The 20,315-nt window shown below is 40.0% G+C and overlaps 1 protein-coding gene across 1 annotated transcript in view; it reads left to right on the top strand.

Annotated features, from left to right (window-relative positions):
- Positions 1-13,297, top strand: part of SPATA17 (spermatogenesis associated 17) — a 116,482-nt gene extending 103,185 nt beyond the window's left edge. Inside the window, exon 10 of the mRNA XM_081312897.1 lies at positions 13,209-13,297. Coding sequence (XP_081169023.1) covers positions 13,209-13,289 — 81 coding nt within the window. The 3' untranslated portion in view covers positions 13,290-13,297. The remainder of the gene's footprint in view (positions 1-13,208) is intronic.
- The last annotated feature ends 7,018 nt before the right edge of the window (positions 13,298-20,315 follow it).

Raw genomic sequence — 20,315 nt, 5'->3', positions numbered from 1 at the left:
GGCCTCACGGGACTTTTCGGGTCCGATGGCGGCTTGGAGAGTGTGGGTGGCTGCTTCGCAGACCTGGCGGTTGTAGCGGCATGCAAGGTCTGCGAAGCAGCCACCCACACTCTCCAAGCCGCCATCGGACCCGAAAAGTCCCGTGAGGCCCGTGCGACCGTCGGCGGCTGTTTCTAGCTGCCGCTCAGTTGATCGCGCTGCGTGACCACCGGTAGACGTCCCCGGCTGCCCCTTAGCTGTTTGTGCCAGCGCGGAACCTCCGCAGCCGCTCGCAGTCTCCTTCAGCCGCCGATCAGCTGTCTGTGCTGACGCGGACCCTCTGCGCCCGTCCACAATCTCCTCTGGTCGCCGATCAGCTGTTGATGCGGCCGCGGAACCTCTGCAGCCGCTCGCAGTCTCCTTCAGCCGCCGATTAGCTGTTTGTGCCGGCGCGGAACCTCCGCAGCCGCTCGCAATCTCCTCTGGCCGCCAATCAGCTGTAAGTGCGGCAGCGGGTCTGGCGTTCGCCCGCCGAACAGTTGGGGGGTGCGGGCGCCAATGGGCCTTCGGTGCTGCGCGGGCATTGTTGGAAGTGCTCCCCTGGTCCCCGTAGGGCTTGACACCCCCATTTCGGCTGCTTCGCAAACTGCTTCCTACACCCCACCCCACCCCACCTCACCCCTCCCCGCAAAAGATGCCGGGGTCGACAGCGTTTTTTCTACCCGGAACAAGCAAACACGCAGGCAACCCTGCACTATTCAGCTCAGTGAAGTCACGCTTGAAACGGCTTGAAACGCCTGATCAGCTGATTTTCGGGGCGGAAAGCGTGCGGTGTTGTGTGTTTTTTTCCTCCCCCCGAAAGTGAACGGCAGCTTTCCGTACTAGTGTATTTGTACTGCCGCGAGTGACAACTGACAAAGCTTGCCGGTGTGATCTTGATTTTGGAACTGATGAAGTCTGTTAACTAATTGATTGGCACTCCGGTCGCTCATCGCCGTGAAACTAGACCTTGTTTTTGGGGTTTGTTTTTTTTTTAATTGAAAAGTTTTAAAGTACAATTTTCCTTTAAAAATCCCCCCTTCCCCCTCCCTCCTCCCCCCCTACCTCCCCCCCTCCCCTCCCCCCTCCCCCCCGACTTCCCAAAGCTAAATACAAGGTATATATATAAAAAGCAATCATAAACAATCATATGCTAACAACTATAAACTCTAAAATCCAACACTCTCTAGCTTATATAGGATAAGACAAGCCTTAATAATATCAAATATGTATAAAAAGAAACTAAAATAAGAAAAGAAAAAAATACGAAAGAAGACTCATTCAAATGCTACATAAAACTTCTTAACCCTATACTTGATCTGGATAAACTCAATCCATTTTCTCCATTCCATAATATAGCGTTCTTGCGAGTGATCTTTCAAATAGGCCGAAATCTTTGCCATCTCTGCCAGGTCGGAAACCTTTAAAGTCCACTCTTCTATGGTCGGCAGTTCCTCTTTCTTCCAATATTGGCCTATCAAAAGTCTTGCTGTCGTAATTAAGTTCAACATCAACTTAGTGTCCACAACTGTAGCGTCTGCAATTATTCCCAACAAGAAAAGTTGCGGACAAAACTTTATCCTCTGTTTAAAAATCTTCTGCATATTCCACCAGACTTTTATCCAAAAAGCCTTAACCTTCTTACATGTCCACCATATGTGAAAATATGTTGCATCTTCATCTCCGCACCTCCAACATTTAGGCTGATAATTCGGATACATACTTGCAAGCTTTTTAGGATCTAAATGCCATCTATAAAACATTTTGTAAAAATTCTCCCTTAGATTTTGAGCTTGAGTAAATTTTACGTTCCTCACCCAAATCTTTTCCCAAGTGTCCATTGTGATAACTTCCTGGATGTTTTGGGCCCATTTTACAATCCTTAACAAGCTCTGTTTCTGAGTCAATCTCTATCAATGCAAGATATATCCGTTTGATATGTGCTGGTCCCTGATTTCTAATTTGCTTTATCAAATTTTCATCAGTCATTGTAAATCCATTTTTCTGATCTTCTTTCCACCTGGCCCGTAACTGAGTATATTGAAACCAATTTTGAACAACCTTCTCATCTCGCAAGAGGCTATATGATTTCAAACACCAAACATTTCTTTCCAAGCTAAGGATCTCCTTGTACGTAGTCACATCATGTTTGAAGCCAGCATGTATATTTTCTATTGCGTGTTTTGGAATTGCCCACAATGGTATCTTGCAACTTAACTTATGTCTATACTTCTTCCAAACTCTCAGCAATGCCTGTCTTAAAATACAGTATGCACCCTAAACACGTTATCTACCTTCTTATCATACAGCAAATATGCATGCCAGCCAAACAACAAATCATGGCCCTCAAGATTTAATAACCTCCCTTGCGTCAAGTTAATCCAATCACTTATTCCTACTAATGCAGCAGCTTCATAATATAATTTAAAATTAGGCAATTTAAGGCCACCTCTCTCACGAGTATCCTGCATAATCTTAAGTTTAACTCGTGGCTTTTTCCCTGCCCACACAAATTTATTGATACCTCGCTGCCATTCCTCCAAATTAGAATCTTTCTTAAGAATCGGTATCATTTGGAATAAAAATAAAAATTTAGGCAGGACATTCATTTTTACTGCTGCAATCCGTCCCAACAAAGACAATTGCAATTTTTCCCAACTCTCCAATTCTTTTTGAATTTTCCCCCATAGTTTTTCATAATTATTTTTGTATAGCTTTGTATTAGAGGGTGACAAAATCACCCCCAAATATTTGACCCTTTTAACAATCTCAAATCCAGTTAATCCTTCTAAGAGAGCCTTTTGCGAAACTGTCATATTTCTGGCCAAAATTTTAGTTTTCTGTGTATTAACTTTAAATCCAGAAACCTTCCCATATTGTGTTATTATCTCCATCAGGTCCACAACAGAGTTCTCTGGCTGGGTCACTGTAACAACCAGATCGTCTGCGAATGCTCTCAATCTGTAGTCCTGATCTCCAATTTGTATCCCCTTAATTTTACCTGAGTTCCGAATTTTAACCAATAATATCTCTAATGTTAACACAAATAACAAGGGCGATAACGGACACACTTGCCTTGTGCCCTTCTCAATATTACATACTTCTGTCAAGCTATTATTAACTATAATTCGGGCAGTTTGTTTTTGATATAATGCCCTAATCGGTTGTAAAAATTTTTCCCCAAAATCCATTTTGTCTAAAACTTTCAACAAAAATTTCCAATTCAATTGATCAAAAGCTTTTTCAGCATCTAAAAAAATTAGCACCGCAGCGATCTGGTTGTTCCTTTCCAAAAACTCTAACACATCAACTATATGCCTCACATTATTTTTCATTTGCCTACCACTAATAAACCCCGTCTGATCCCCATGGATCACCTGTTGCAGAACCCTCATCAGTCTATTAGCCAAAACCTTAGCAAATATCTTGTAATCTGTATTTAAAAGCGATATTGGTCTATAGTTTTTAACTTGAGTAGCATCTTGGTCTTCCTTCGGAATCAAAGAAATAAAAGCTGTTCTCCAAGACGGTGGCACCTTTCCCCCCCTCTGAATTGTCTGGAACAGTTCCTTTAACGGTTTTATCATCTCTAATTGTAAATTTTTATAATAGGCCGCAGTCAAGCCATCCGTACCTGGTGCTTTATCCACCTTCAATTCCTTAATTGCTGTAAGAATTTCTTCTTCTGTAATCAGTTGATTAATCCCCTCTTTTTGTACTTGCGTAAGAACCGGGATGCTAGCATTCTCCAAATATATATCAATATCTTTTCCATTAATTTCCTCTTTAGCATAGAGTTTCGAATAGAAATCCACAAAAGCGTCCTTAATAAGGTCCTGTTGAAACACAACCCTTCCTTTGTGCTCAATCTTGTCTATATTAGAAGCCCTTTGTTTTTTCCTCAATCTATAAGCTAACCATCTACCTGGTTTATTAGCGTTGCAAAAAGTATTATGCCTGGCAAACCGCAAGTTGGTTGCCACTTGGTCAGCTTTCCGTACTAGTGTATTTGTACTGCCGCGAGTGACAACTGACAAAGCTTGCCGGTGTGATCTTGATTTTGGAACTGATGAAGTCTGTTAACTAATTGATTGGCACTCCGGTCGCTCATCGCCGTGAAACTAGACCTTGTTTTGGGGGGGGGTTTTTTGTACTTTGGGCTGATCAAATGGAATAAATGGAATAAATAAAAACACTGGCATGTCAAGACACCAGCACAAAGACCAAGGTACAAGCAGCTCTCCTTCAGTCATTATTGAAACATTTGATCAGCCCAACTTCTTCTTCTTATTATTATTATTAAATCTGTTTTTTAACCAAGCGTGACTTCACTGAGCTGAATAGTGCAGGGTTGCCTGCGTGTTTGCTTGTTCTGGGTAGAAAAAACGCTGTCGACCACGGCATCTTTTGCGGGGAGGGGTGAGGTGGGGTGGGGTGGGGTGGAGGAAGCAGTTTGCGAAGCAGCCGAAATGGGGGTATATAGAGGATGGGAGGTTCCCACCGAGAGAGCCAGCAGAGTTGTTGTGGAAGCGCGTCACACGCCTTTCCAACCACCAGAGAAGGGAAGAATAAGAAAGAAACACACACACACACACACACACACACACACACCAGGAAATCAAGGAAGCTTGCGTAAGATCTGAAGGAGACACGATCGTGGGAAAGGCACCGAGCGTGCCGTGGAGAAAAAAGAAAGGGTGGACTTGGGCTTGGCTGGTTTCGCAACGGGAAATGGGAAATCCCCGCAAAAGATGCCGGGGTCGACAGCGTTTTTTCTACCCGGAACAAGCAAACGCTGCCCCAAAACTGGGGCGTTTCAAGCCATGGCTCCTCCGGCAACAGTCGCTTAAGCTGCAGTTCATCCGGTTCCCCCAGCCTTTCCAAATATTCCAGGCTGGAGCATTCACTCCCTCCGCAGTTCCTCCAGCCATTACGAGCCGTTTCTGGTTAAGTTCAAACAAATACAAGCAGATTCAAGCCGTGGCTCTTTCCGCCCCGAAAATCAGCTGATCGGGCGTTTCAAGCCGCGGCGTTTCAAAACGGCCACAATCTCCCGGCAAGACCTCCTCTGCAGTTCCTCCAGCCATTACAAAGCAACTCTGGTCAAATTCAGGCCGTTTCGGTCTAATTCAGGCAGATGCAAACAGATTCAAGCCGCGGCTCTTCCACCCGAAAATCAGCTGATCGGGCGTTTCAAGACGCGGCATTTCAAAACGGCTACAATCTCCCGGCCAGACCTCCAGCTGCCTCACCTGACAATCGGGGAGGGGAGGGGAGGGGGGGAGGAAGGAGGAAGAAACCAGCGCACCCTTCGCCCTTTTATTGTCGCAATCGAAGAGGCAGGAGAATGCGGGGTGGGGAGGGGAGAGAGAGAGAGAGAGAGAGAGTAGAAATCCCTATTTTCGGAGCCGAGAAGAGAAGCGCGGCTACAGCAGTCGCTAGAGTTCCCCCCAAGGGGGCGGAGAAAGAAGAACTCTCGGAGCGTTTCTTTCGTAAATACGCGCGCAGGCACACACTCGCCCAGCCGCGCGCTTCGCCCAGCTTCTCGCGGAGAGTTTTCAAGCCCTTCGTTTCTCTTCAGGGCCGTCAGAAGGGCGAGCAAGTCTCTGCCCTGCCCTGCCCTGCCGTGGGGGTGGGGAGCCAAGCGCGCTTGACGTTCCTGGAAATGAGAAGGGCCTGCGGAGACTGACACCAACCCGAGTGCCCAAGCGGGTCTTCTCAGCGTCAGGCAAAGTAGCTCACATGCAAAACAAGCCCGGCAGAGGAGCCGGAGCAGCTCCGCTGCTGGGGGCGTGTCTCGGCCGGGCCTTGCAGGATCTGGGCCGGGCGCCTCTGCTCGCCGCTCCGGCTCCTCTGCCGGGCTTGTTTCGCATGTGATTCCGGGCCAGGTGCTGCTGAGGGCGAGCAGAGGCGCCCGGGCGACCCCAGCAGCGTCAGGCAAAGTAGCTCGGCCGCGCGCAAGTCCTCGGTAAGTTCTATTTTTTTTGTTGACTGGAGTATAAGCCGAAGTGGATTTTTTCAGCCCAAAAAGTGGGCTGAAAAATTCGGCTTATACTCAAGTATATACGGTAAGTATGAAGCAGAATACTAATAATGTGTCAGAGGCATGCACAAGACTACAAAAAACTTTTTTATGATGACTAGTTTTTCTACTTTAGAAATTAATGACAGGTTGATCCAAGTGTAATAAAATCATTAAATAAGTTGAAAATTGACTTCAATTTCTTTCAGTTAGTCTTGTTAAATTGGAGAGATCTTCTGTTATTGTTAAGGTAAAGGTAAAGGTTCCCCCGCACATGCGTGCTAGTCGTTTCCGACTCTAGGGGCCGGTGCTCATCTCCATTTCAAAGCCGAAGAGCCAGCGCTTGTCCGAGGACGTCTCCGTGGTCATGTGGCCGGCATGACTAGACGCCAAAGGCGCACGGAACGCTGTTACCTTCCCACCGTAGTGGTCCCTATTTTTCTACTTGCATTTTTACGTGCTTTCGAACTGCTAGGTTGGCAGAAGCTGGGACAAGTAACAGGCGCTCACTCTGTTACGCAGCACTCGGGATTCGACCCGCCAAACTGCCGACCTTCAGATCGACAAGCTCAGTGTCCTAACCCACTGAGCCACCGCGTCCCCTGTTATTGTTAGCTTTACTTTATTTGGAGGAAGTAATTAGCCAATTAGCCAATATGTGCAGCTTTTAGAGGCAGTCCAACCAGCTCATTGAAAAATACCATTAAATCCTTATGTGGAAAATACTTTGTATGAATCAATGCATTTCTTAGACATTCACAAAATGACTAGAATAAGTTCTCTTCTTTGATCAGTTAAGAAACTTTTATTTTCCTGAAAAGTAATCTATTTACTACTAATAAAATAAGTTACATCAGAAGTATTTAAATTATAGATTCTGGTAGTCCACCAATTTTCTTCAGATGCTCCAACTAAAATTTGTGCAGTGTCCCTTTTTAAAGGTTTATAAAACCCTAATAATCAGTCACTGATTTTTTAAAATGTTATTTATAACAAAATCTACAACTGATGTTATCTTTGTGGAAAGGTAACACCCACCATTCTGGTTGATTATTTTGATCAGTGTATAAATAAGAATCAGATTCTTTTACCCTGAGAAGTAATTGACGGTTATGGTTAATATCCCACCTCATCTCTCTCTTTCTGAGCAATGCTACTTAAGGTGTCTAGCTGTATGAATGGGAATTGAAAATTATAGTATAGGACCTTTTCATTGGCTGAAATATTTTAAACTTATTTCACTGAGGCCAATATTGGTGTCAATGTACTTTGTGTGAAAAGTGCAATAGCAGCATTAGTATTTGACAGCCCTTGTTGAAATAAGTGAAATTAATGGAGTTCTTTTCATATACGACAAGGCCATGGTACCCCTTTCATGCTGCTTACAGACAGAGAAAAGTCAATACTTTTTTATTACTTGATGCTGACCTACATTCTGCACTACAAGTGCCATGCCCACTAATTGGTTTCGGTTTTGAGAAAAGTTTGCCCCAAAGAAACATTGGAGCAGATAAATCAATCTTTTTTAGGGTAGCTTAGTGGCTTTGAGCACTTTAAATGACATATGTGTTGTATTGACAAAAGGGCCTGTTATACTTATTTTGTCATGTCAAAAGCCCTTGTACTACATGGAAGTGTTAACCAGCATTAATATGATTAATGGGAAGCCCCAATTTATTAGATTAACATTTTATTTTAATAGTAGATTCCCAGTTTTTTCTTTTATTTTTCTCACCCCTCCTCCCCATCCCTTTTGTTTTTCCTGTTAAATAGCACTGCATAGTCATTAAAAGTTTGTGAAGTATCTTGCAGCTTCTCAGTTCAAAGCTCTTATTTTGCTATTACAGTCATTAGGATTTCAGGAAAGACTTGGATGAGGACCCCTAGAGTTAAATGGAGGGGGCCATATTTTTTGTCATTGATTTTGAAGCAGAACTTCCCACTGAGTCCTCGTAAAATATCTTTGCTATCAAGTGCTTTTTTCCAAATAAAATGCAAGTACAATTGCACTGGACAACATCTGAAAACAAAATATACCTTTTCCATTTATATAGAAACAAATTACTAGCACCCAATGAAATTATCATTTCATATAGTGTATAGACCCTATTTTTAACTGCAGATGTGAGAGTGAAAACTTCAGAATTCATTTATAAATCTTAAGTGGATAAGTTTAGGATTGTCAGTTCTGTTTGTGAAGCAAAGTGTGAAGAGAATTTTTTTTTCTTCCAAAAGATAATTTTGAAACAAGTGATTTTGGTTGTTCAGATTAAGATGCCTTATCCTCTAATTCAATGCTATTTTGCTGGATAGCAAGAAACAAAACAAAACAAAGCTTCTGTTCTTATGAACAGGACTTCACTACACTGATATCAAGACAAAATCCATCTAGTATATACAACTTTGAAAAGCTGTTGTTACATTGCAGACATTAATTTAATATATATATATATATTTTCCAAATATAGGATTGTAACCTTTATTATTTATGAAATAATTAAAAACAGCTAGTTAGATAACTTTTGCTAGAAGCAATTCCTCAAGCAGGCTGTTTTCTGCCTTTCTTTTTCTCTTTTTAAAATAAACAGCATTCACATTTTGAATTTATTTAAAAGTTTATATGCCACACCCCCATTTGTGGGTCTAAACGTCTTTTAAACAAATATATGCAAATTATTAAATTGCTTTACTAGGTAAACCAGTGAGAAGCTTTCAAACGATTCATCTCTTAATCTGACTGCTAGCTAAGAACCTCATTGGTTTTCATTCATAGTTCTAGATCCACTTCTTTAAATGATTAGGAGAAAATTAGAGTGGTCCAATTCAGGGATGTACCCATATGTTCTATATAAACAGTGTTGCTAGCTTAGGCAAGAAAATAATTAGGCATTTGGTATTGCTGGGCATTATTAGTGTAACAAGTTCTAACAAGATAAATGAAAGTTAACTGCAGAAATGTAGACTTGGCCACAAAAAATTAAAAGCACTGGGAATTAAGATTTTTAAATAGCAGTTAGCTTAAAATAACTGTTTACTAAAACAACAACTGACACCAATTCTTAGACCCCTTTATTTAATCCAAAGAATCAGTTGTACAGAAATGTATTTTCTCCTCCCTACCTCTTCATGCCACTTATTATACATTGTAATATGCATGTGAATTAACCCATTCAGTAAGGTTAACCTTATCAGTCATATTGATTCAAGGTTGACTCAGCCTTCCATCCTTCCGAGGTAGGTAAAATGAGGACCCAGATTGTTGGGGGCAATAAGCTGACTTTGTAATAATGCCGCTTGGGGGGGGGGGCGAAAGCCCTAATAAGCAGGCATATACATAGAATGATGGCTATTGCTAAGCACATTTGATTTGTGCTTAGATTGTAAGCCGCCCTGAGTCTTCGGAGAAGGGCGGGATATAAATGGGATTAAAATAAATAAATAAATAAATTTGCTATGTTGTATTGCATGACTAATGACTATCTTTGGTTTTGATTGCAAAACTATAAAATGAAATGATAATTTGAATAACTCCACCCCTCTTTAGGCTTCCGTGTCTCCATTATAAATTCTGTCATTAAACATTTATACTTCAGTGTAATTGTGTCCTGGTCTCGAGTTTAAGCCTATGCCTGAGAAAGTTTTCTTCAGTGACACATCCAATATAGCTATAATCTTTTCTATCTCAACATAATAGAAGATGCCACATTAATTTTCTGCTTCTTATTTAGACATTCCTCAATTTAGATTCTCCTGAATATTTCCATAGGTTGGTTGTAATTATCCAGCTTGTTCACGTAGTAGCCATCTGTTTAACAGAGAGAAAAATGGAGACATCAGTAAACCAAAATTTTGCTAACCAGAATTGTAGTAGCTACATCACCATCCAATGGACATGGATGGAATTCTTGGACCTTTTTGTATTAATTTTTTATAGATTAATTTGCCCATATGTACTGTTTTTAAAAAAACATTGTTTTTAAAAATTTAGAAACTTTGACGAATGGGACTGTATTAACGAGACTGAGAAACTGCTTGTGTTTCCTGAGACTCATTTGCCCTATCTAGGGATAACCTAGATTGGGATGCATGAAGCTGCTTCTGGGTTCACTGACTGTATTGTTGGGCTGGGACATTGGATTGCTTTAGCTGAATTGGAGAAATACTCAATACACTGATCTTGGCTAGTGTCACTTGCTGCCTTTGAATTATGTACATAAGCTGATTAACCCATAAGACAGCCCAATTATCCATTCCTTAAAAAGGTCACTATGTCCATTGGTCTAGTCCAGGGGTAGGCAACCTTGGCTCTTTTATGACTCGTGGACTTTAACTCCCAAAATTCCTGAGCCAGCATAGCTATGCTGGCTCAGGAATTCTGGGAGTTAAAGTCCACGAGTCATAAAAGAGCCAAGGTTGCCTACCCCTGGTCTAGTCAGTATGACTATATTAGACTATATTCTCTTGAAAGATAATAGGAGCAAAAAATGAATATGCTTTCTTACAAAATTAATGGGGATTTTAGTATTTGGGTTTGGATTATCTGCCATTGGGTATAATATTTTAGAAGACACATTCCATTGCAATTCTATTAAAAATCTCTGAATGTACTGTATGAATAGTATTTAGTTTTTCCCCAAACTTAGGATGTATTTCAAGAATCATTGTGTTTGTAAAAACACAAATAAAGGAAGGTTTTCAGAATAACATTTTTGTCTAAATGAATTATAGGCTACAAAGTTTTATTTTTACTTTTTTAGATAACACTTGTAGATATTGAGTAATTTTATGCAAAAATATATTGCTGATTAAGGTAAAGTAACAAAACTCTGCACTCTTCCATTTCACTATAGAAATCCAACATCTTAATCATTGCAACATATTAGCTTAATATGCTTTCTTGCTCAACAAACTACCCCTTTCAGCAAAAAGTGGAAAACAACAAATTCCTGGCCTCACACAAATGTGTAATATAGCCCCACTTCTTTACTTCATTACCTGCCTAATATAGCTCTTTTTTAATATATAACTTTATTGATTTTCAAAAACATAAGAACAAGAAAAAAAACATTGAAAATGAAAAATGATCAAGAGAGAAAGTAGATGTACAAAAAAAGAAAAGAAAAAGTAAGAAAAATAGAAAAAGAATGACTTCTGACTTTCTTTAATACAGATAGGAATAATAATACATAAATAAAAGGTTAGCAAAAAGCAAAAAGCCTCAAAAGGGGGGCCATTACTGCTTTTTAAATGACCCAGTAAAGAAGTAGCTCTGTAATGGTTTTATGACACTCAGATTTTTTGAATACACATATCAGAGGTGATTTTAAACATAGGAACAAGCTATTTCCAAATTGCTCCTGTGTAATATCAATGAGTTTTATCTAAGTCAATTCATCTGAATTTGTGACTGGAGAATGCATCAAGCTTGCTTTGATCAACTAGCCTCCAAAATCTGATTAATAAAGTGGGCATTTATTATATTTTCTGAATAATGAGAAAAATAGGAAGAGAATCACATTTTAATGTACTCTTTCATCATTGGCATAATATCACACAGCCACGTGAACTATAGTTTGTTCTAAGAACTGGTGGGGACTTGTCTTGTTAGAGTCAGAGGCAATCCATGACCAAATCCACTAGTTTAAATATTCAGCTGTGACCATGTAGTCGTGAAATAGCTTTTAAACAACAAGATAAACAGTACAGCTGCCAACATAAAGTAATCTTATGCTAAGGGACTGAAATGACACCGTAGACTTCCTCTTTGTCATTTTGACTTGGATTTGGAGCTGGACGTGGGCTCAGTTCCAGCTCAGAAAGCCTTTCACTTCAAAGGAACCTAAATTGTCCCAAGGAACTAATTCTGGCAGTCAGTTGCCGTTATTGTCTGGCAACTCATCCTAATAGCCAAAGCCGTCTGCTCTCTCAAATCAGAGCTTATTTCTGGGGTCAGAAATGGCTGTTCTTGCTTTAACCTGATGAGAGACGGAAGCAGAAATTTACTGAAAGTAAAATAATGACAGCTGGTTTTTTTAAATTACATTCTGATTGTGACTTCCAACAACTTTATTCTGAATTGATGTTTCCCTCCCCCCTTGTTTACCCCAATAAAACCTAATTATCCAAATACAAACCAGTTCCCAATTTTAGCTTTTTTAAAATGTAAACTGTGTGGCTTTTTTAGGGAGGATCTTGGAATCTGCCAAAACACATTTTCATTATAATGTTTGTGTTTTCAAAGAAGTTTCTTGTTCTCATGGTACCTAGAAATTCCTCAGAAATGTTTTTTGAAGAATCAGCAAAAGAGATCTTTATCAGCTTCAGTAGCCTCTAGCAATCACTTTACTTTTTTTTTCTTTCAACTTTTCACTTAGAAGTGTAATGAATATTGTAAATATTTTTTATAATGTTTTATAGTTAATCCAATCAGGCTGGCAGGGAAAAAGGAAAAATGAGAAACATTTTCTACCTTTCTTATTTGTTTATAAAATTCATTATTTTGGTTTTTGCACAATTTTTACAATACTATGCTAAGGAAATAACTTTAAAAGGGCTCTTCAGCATAGTAGTGATAATATCAAATCAAATCCTTCAAAGTTAGAGTCATTGAAGTATCTTTGGGATTTCCTCTACCACACTAGAAACCATCTTCTCCAGCATGAAGAATAAAGCTGAATGAATAGCATCCCCGGAGACTCTCTGTCCCAATACTAAACTCATTTGCAGCTCCAGGGTGGAAAGGTCTACTGATTTGCAAAACAAAGATAGTATCTTCCATATTTTTTTTATAGTTAGAGAAAAAGATTGTCCCGTTCTGTCATACTCATAGGCATATCTGTCTTGCCAGATTACTTTTTTGTTATTATAAAATGTTTGGACAACAGTAAGAATGAGTTGTTTTTAATTATACATAAATCATACCTCTCTAGGCCCATTTCACACACTCTTAATGAATTATTGTGCATCAGTTATTGTTTGCAGATCAATAAATATATAGGAGTTATTTATTTGAAAATGTTCTAACAGAATGTCCATGGGTTGATGGCTAAGCTGAGATTCTCATTTTTTTTTGTATACATAAAAGCACAGTATATAAAAAAAGTATTCAGTTCAGGGCGGAGGCAGATTTAAATTTTCTCACATTTTCCATCTGTTTTCCCCCCTCTAGGATTTCTTAACCGTGTTACCATCAATTCCTCTGTTTGAAAAGCTTGGTCAAACCTATTCCAGAGCTGGACAATTTGTTTAAAAGCTAACTCTTTTAAGGCCGAAAATGATGCCTATGATTACTGTACCACACAATCTTGTTGAAGATTTTTATACAGACATCATTGGTATAATCGAGTTGTGGAGGTTTGAACTGAAAGAAGAATTCCAAAGCAATTGGTTAACTGCTGTCATCATTTTATGAAGAATATCTGAAAACAACTTCAGGAACAGGTCTCCATCTTTCCTTTCAACAATCAGAAGCTCCAAATAGTAATGAAATTTAAAATAAATGCTATTTGGCAACAATTTGAAGAATCGGGCATTTTCTTAATCAGATGATCTCTGCTGTTTTTACAGTTATTTCAGAAATGTAGCCTGTTTCTTCCATCAAACAATAAGTAAACATGACAAAATAAATCAATGATGTGATGCCATCCATATGAAATTGTTAAAATGTCAATATAATGTACCCTTCCCTACATTAGTATCTTCCAAAAGTCTTGAAAAATCAATATCTAGAATTCATTGCCAGGTGACCAGTAATATGCTATGTGGGTATCCTGGAGTCTTAGCTCCATTCAGGAGTATCATGTTGGTGGCAGCAAATAGAGTGTAACACATTGTACCTTTCTAAAATTCAAGCCAAACACAGCTTTCCCCAGGATCATGCTACAGTTGCAGGAAGTGCTTTTTTTGTAAAAGAAAAAGGTGCCGGAACTCACACGTCATACAACCCGCCTTGCCTACCCTACAAGGTTCCATCCAGAAAAGGTGCCGGAACTCCATTCTGAGCGTTCTATGAGAAAAAAAGCCCTGGTTGCAGGGCATAGCTACGTGATCCTGGGAGAAGACACCTTTGCTTTAAAGAGTTGTTCACCATTCCTTTGTGAACACCGCCATGCTGTCCAAAGCAGTGCACAACTACAGGGCTCTGTGGGATAATAAAACATATATTACTTCCCAATCCTAACTATACTTTCCTATAATTGGATCAATCTACTTCTACTATATGTGCCACCTCTGCCATATCAAATAATAATGTCATTTGTTTGACTTCTAAGTTTCCCATTCTTTATGTTACTCCAGGTGTGTGTTTTTTCTTTTCCTTTCTCTTTTATCCCTTGACTTAGTGAATCCTTCTCTTTTGTATCACTGTTACAGAGGGCACTGAGGGATTATAAACCATTAGTGAATCACTGCAGAATTTTCCTGCTTCATTGGTCTGCTTCTTGGGTATTCATTGTTCACAGGATTTGGTTGATGAGCTCTCCTAAAGTTCTCTGTACATTAAAAAAAAGTGGCTCAATGCTACAGTAGGTTCAGCATATCATTTTACATCCTGTTTCATAATATCCAATGCTATCAGATGCAAAGAACAGAGAGCCAAGCTCCTGAGCAGGGGCAAAGCATAGATCATTTTAAAAAATGACAACAATACAAATCAAAGTTGACAGAAATTTTAAAGCATATTTGGATGCCTCTTTCTGACTAAGGCAGGTTATCAAATTCAAAGTTTTGGAAGTTTTCTATTTATGACCAGCAGCAGGAAATGAATGTCCTTTAATTCTGGTAAGTGAAGAATGGCAACCCAAGGCAAGTCCTGCCTGTAAAGATTTAATTTCACCAAATAAATCTGAGTGCTTTTATTCTGGGAGGGGAGCAGGAGCTGGTCAGAAGGCATTCATAGAAAGGTGTTGATGAATAGGGAGGCCACCGTAATTTTTAGATGTGAGGGCTATCTCTTTGATTGCTACAGCTTTCTGGTAGTTTATCTCTTCATGATAATTCACCCTGTGTTGTTACTTACCTTTCTACTACATTTTCCCATCAGTCCAATTAGATCTGCCAATACTTTCTCAGATTAATCTTCTTCCTTGGTTTCTTTTAAATATATTTGACCCCATTATAAACATAACCTACGCCAAGGAAACCAGTTGTTGTTTCAGTTGCTGATAGCATTCTGCATATAAAGGTAAAGGTAAAGGTTCCCCCGCACATGCGTGCTAGTCGTTTCCGACTCTAGGGGCCGGTGCTCATCTCCGTTTCAAAGCCGAAGAGCCAGCGCTTGTCCGAGGACGTCTCCGTGGTCATGTGGCCGGCATGACTACACGCCAAAGGCGCACGGAACGCTGTTACCTTCCCACCGGAGTGGTCCCTATTTTTCTACTTGCATTTTTACGTGCTTTCGAACTGCTAGGTTGGCAGAAGCTGGGACGAGTAACAGGCACTCACTCTGTTACGCGGCACTCGGGATTTGACCCGCCAAACTGCTGACCTTCTGATCAACAAGCTCAGCGTCCTAACCCACTGAGCCACCGCGCCACTGCATATATTTAAGTTAAAAAAAATGTATTTCCCATTCTGTAATCCATTCATTCATTCATTTACCACCCAGACCTCATTCAATCCATTTTCCTTCCTTCCAAGCCAGCCAATTTTAGCATTCTACTCCCTGAATAAAATCTGTTTGTAGATTTTATGAAACGAATTTAAGAGGACCACATTCTGCCCTTTTTGCACTAAATGAATTTGGTAGGAAAGGCTGTACTTAAAGCAATAGAGGTGAATATTTATGTATTTCAGAAGTCCACATTTGTGTCTTCTCCCAAGCCTATATTTCCTATTAGGGTTAGTATAGGTTTTTTTTTTAGAAAATAAAGGTTGGAATTCTTTTTCCAACTGCTCATATGGGAGGAGTTAAATCTCAACTGAGGCAATTAAAACTCTAGGAGGGATAATTGCAGAAGAAGGTACCTAGTGCTGTTTCCTTGTGATAAGAGAGTGGTGCCAATGTTTCTCTTGGTTGTTTTGTCATTTTTATCTCCTTAGTCTGCTTAGGCTTCTCCTGTCCCTCCCCTTCTTTAGATTCTTTCTTTAACAGGTAACTAATTCTGTAACTTATCCCATGTCATAAACATCCCTTTGTTGCCACACTGCAGCTTTAGTGACATTTTATAAGCCATGCAGTAATGCACTCCTTATATTGAAATTTCTACAGTAGCTCCAAACTATTGGCTCATTTTTAATAAATGGCATGTATATAAAACAGCCTTCAGCTCTGCAGAAGAAGGATATCTGGTTTTGGTAAGTAGATACTACTATATGGTGAGCTGGCTGGTATTTTTTAAGTTGCATCTACAGTACATTTGTTATTCTGGACTAGATTGAACAAAACACACAACTAAATATGCAGGGCAGATCAGTAGAAAGGGCAACAACAGGCAGAAATAGATGCTAGAAAACTGGGGTGAATACTGGGGTAGCACAAGGACCCTAGGAAGAAGGGAGAACATAGAAGATGCTGAGAAACAAGAGGCACATTTGAGTTGACTATCTAATTTAGATAGATGTACAGTTTAGACATGGTTCTTTCTATAGCCATAAATAGACAGGGACCAAACAAGTAAGATATTTGATAGCTATAAAAGAAAACATAAACTTGTTCTGAACACAGCCTGTATTGCTTTGCCTTTTCATCTTCCAAACAATTTCTATGAAATCTCATTCTTTGTCCTATATATATTTGTCCTATATTTGAAAATCAGCTGGAAGTTATATTTCAGATGTTTCTTTCCTTGGCAGCCAAGACTCCTGAACATTAGGAGCACACAGTCATATACTCTTATAGAGTAAATGGAAAGGCAGAATTAATTTCTTTGATTTCAGATTGAGCCAATAAATTAAAGTACAGCATGACTAAACTGCATTTTAAGAAAGACATTTTCTCATGCACTTCTTATCCTTGTCTTATCTGAACAAAACTATGAACTTACCCTTGACATCAACCGGCCTTATAACCAATATATATAAATCATATATATATATATATATATATATAAATTATGGTTAGCTAGGATGGGCGGTCCCATTACACGATCAATGGGTAGAGAACTAAGTCAACAGGGTTTATAAACAAACTCCCCACCCTGAGCACTCACTCTGATGATGCTGGAAGTGGACCAGCGAAAGCTAAGGTTATTTTAGGTTTGTAAATAGTTGTTTTTATTGTTTTTATTATTTTAACAATGAACAGCTGTTTTGTATTCATCCCGGAGTTTGAGGATTTTATAGTACTGTATATATATGACAGGAGATTTGCTGTTATTGGCAGAGTAACTGAAATTAGTGAATTGATCTTTCAGGAATTTAACTTCATGCACAATATCAAGTTTATGCCAATTATGTTTTGTGTCTACAAGATTATTAGAAAGGCACAATTTCATATTGAGTTTATTTTGTTCTGTGTCCGCAGTGATATAAAATCTTGGCCTGCAGGTCCAACGGTTCTCTTCTGGCCTACCAGTTCCTTGCTAAGACTCAGTAGACATCCTTCCAGAAAACTGGCTTTTAAACCTTTTAGGTGGTGGCTTAGATTTGCCTAGCACTTCCCTTTGTGTTAGGAAAAACAAGGGCTTTTCCTAAGAATTTCAAAACTAAGAAATGTTGATTTTTTTCAGTGTTCCAGTCAGCTGAAGGCCAAGCACAGTTGAGTGAGCCAACATTTCAAGAACAAGAGTTGGCTTCTGGAATGAGGATAAGGACAAGAGTTTAGTGTCTCTGAATTTCTGCTGTGGTAATAATGAGTGATGATAATTACCCTAACATCTGCTGGAAGGCTAACTCTGTTAAAAATGGTTTGCTTTGCTGCCAATTTCATCTTTCAGAACATGCAAAACAGGATAAGAGGAGCACATGTCTTGGATTTAACCCTGAGTAACTGGGAACAATTGGTTGATGGAGTTCAAGTGCTCTCCTGAAATGTGTAATTGCAGTGTCAATGGCCTCAGCTTAGATTTGAGTAAAGCCAAAACTAAAACAACCCTTCAAAGAAAATTAGAGCAGTGTCCTATATCAGCAAACTTGAAAATGTTCAGGAGCCTGGTAGATCCAAAATATGGAAGGCACAATTATAGATGTGAAAAAACAAACAAACTGGGAGTTTTCTGATGCAGTAAATTTAAACGATGTTTAAGTACGAGAAGGAAAAAGGACATATAATTAACCAGTATGATAATCCCCAGATGACTGGCTTTGATTAAATTGAAGTTTATCAAATTGATATATCAGAAGATGTAGGTCTGTTATTTAGCAAAAATGGAAATGTTCCCCCCCCACCACCATCATCTACCTCATGTATTAAGGAAATACTACACAGATTCTTTCCTAGGATTCCACCCTCCGACTCTATACCCGAGTTCCAAGACTGTCTTTTTTTCAAGTTGAGAAAATTCCATCCAGACTGATAATTATACTGCCATCAGTATATGGCAGGTGCCTCAGCAATCTCATCAGGATAGAACAACTAAATCAAAAGCCTAGAATTGAATATTCAGCCAAACACTGAAACCAACAAAATGCCCAGGGAGGAGCAGGAAAGCAGGATGTGGATAGGCTTTTGCAAGACTATAATACAGATACTATTATGTGGATGTCATGGCCCAGGCCCTAGACCAGGGGTGTCAAACTCGCAACGTCACACGTGACGTGTCATGACATATTGCAACTTTTCCCCCATTGCTGTAGCTGGGGTGGGCATGCTTTCGGCATGACGCATCTGGCTTTCAGGCTGGCAGTTTGACACCCCTGCCTAGACTCTAAATTTGAGGAAGCTGCTCCGGCTGAGCCTATGAAATATCAGCCTTAGGAAACACCAAGCGCAGAATCACCTGAGGCTGATCAAACACAGGGATCACCTGGACAGCTGGAGCAGTCAGATGAGGATGATGTAAGGCCTCCCAGCCCCCACACTAACCAGGTAGTGAGGAGAGCAGAGTAAAGATGTTCCATGAGGCTCCTTGCCAAGCAAGGGAGTAAATATTTTGATTAGTGATAGCTGGCTGCAGCCTAATTTAAGAGGCAGCCCTGACCCCTGGTCCTTGCTGGAAATAACTGTCTGTTTTCTGATTCTTGAATGGAGTCTGCCTAGAAAATTCTGACCACTGGACTGGCTGATAAAACCTGACCACTTTTTAGAACTTTGGACTGATTTTGAACTATTCTTCTGTGTGTTCCTGTTAAAAGCAAACTTATCAGGCAAGTGTCTCTCAGAGACTGTTTTGTATGCTTTGACTGTTATCTCTTTGCCCTTGAGTAAACTGAACTACCCTATCAACTGTGTGTGAGTCAGTATTTGAAACCAAAAAGAGGATGGTAGCACTCAAAATCTCAAATGCTTCTACACCACACACAGCATAAGGAAGAATTGGCAGAACTAGAGACCTTAACTCAGGAAGATAATATGTTATATCACTCAAACCTGGTGGGATGTTACTCATGATTGCCATACATCAAGGAAGAAAAACATGCTAGTTGTTAAGAGTTTTTACTAGAGGTTTTGAAGCAAGGATAGGATGATTGTTAGAAATGCTTTAATGCAGGGGTTCCCAATCCCTGGGCTGTGGACCAGGACTGGTCCATGGCCCGCCAGGAACTGGGCCATGCAAGTGAGCAAAGCCCCATCTGGGCATGTGCAGGATCTAGGTAACATGTGAAACCATCCCCCCATCCTCACCCCCCAACCCCGTTCCAAAGAAAAAACACTCTCCACAGAACCTCTGCTCTAATTAATTCTGCACTGAGTGGGCTGTTGGACTATTTATTTATTTATTTATTTATTTATTTATTTATTTATTTATTTATTTATTTATTTATTAATTAATGGGATTTATATCCCGCCCTATCTCCCGAAGGACTCAGGGCGGCTAACAACAAAACATATAATAAGTACAGAAATTAAGATAAAAATAAAATTAAAATCATCTGTGCAATAAATTAAAATTAAAAACTAAAAATAAATTAAAAATTGTAAATATAATTAATTAAAATGCCTGTCAATCCAGGTCAGCCTGGTGGAATAGGAGTGTTTTGAGGCCGCGGCGAAAGGATTGGAGATTTTGGGCCATCCGAAGCTCAGGGGGGAGCTGATTCCATAGGACTGGCGCTCCCACAGAGAAGGCCCTCCCCCTGGGGGTCGCCAGCCGACATTGCCTAGCTGACGGTACCCTGAGGAGGCCTTCTCTGTATGAGCGTACTGGGCGATGGGAATTCGTTCCCGGCAGCAGATGGT

Source organism: Vipera berus (genome assembly GCF_964194415.1).
Source record: "Vipera berus genome assembly, chromosome: 1".
Taxonomy (NCBI): domain Eukaryota; kingdom Metazoa; phylum Chordata; class Lepidosauria; order Squamata; family Viperidae; genus Vipera; species Vipera berus.
Note: the sequence above shows the minus strand (reverse complement) of the source record. Positions and strands in the feature narration are given on the sequence as shown.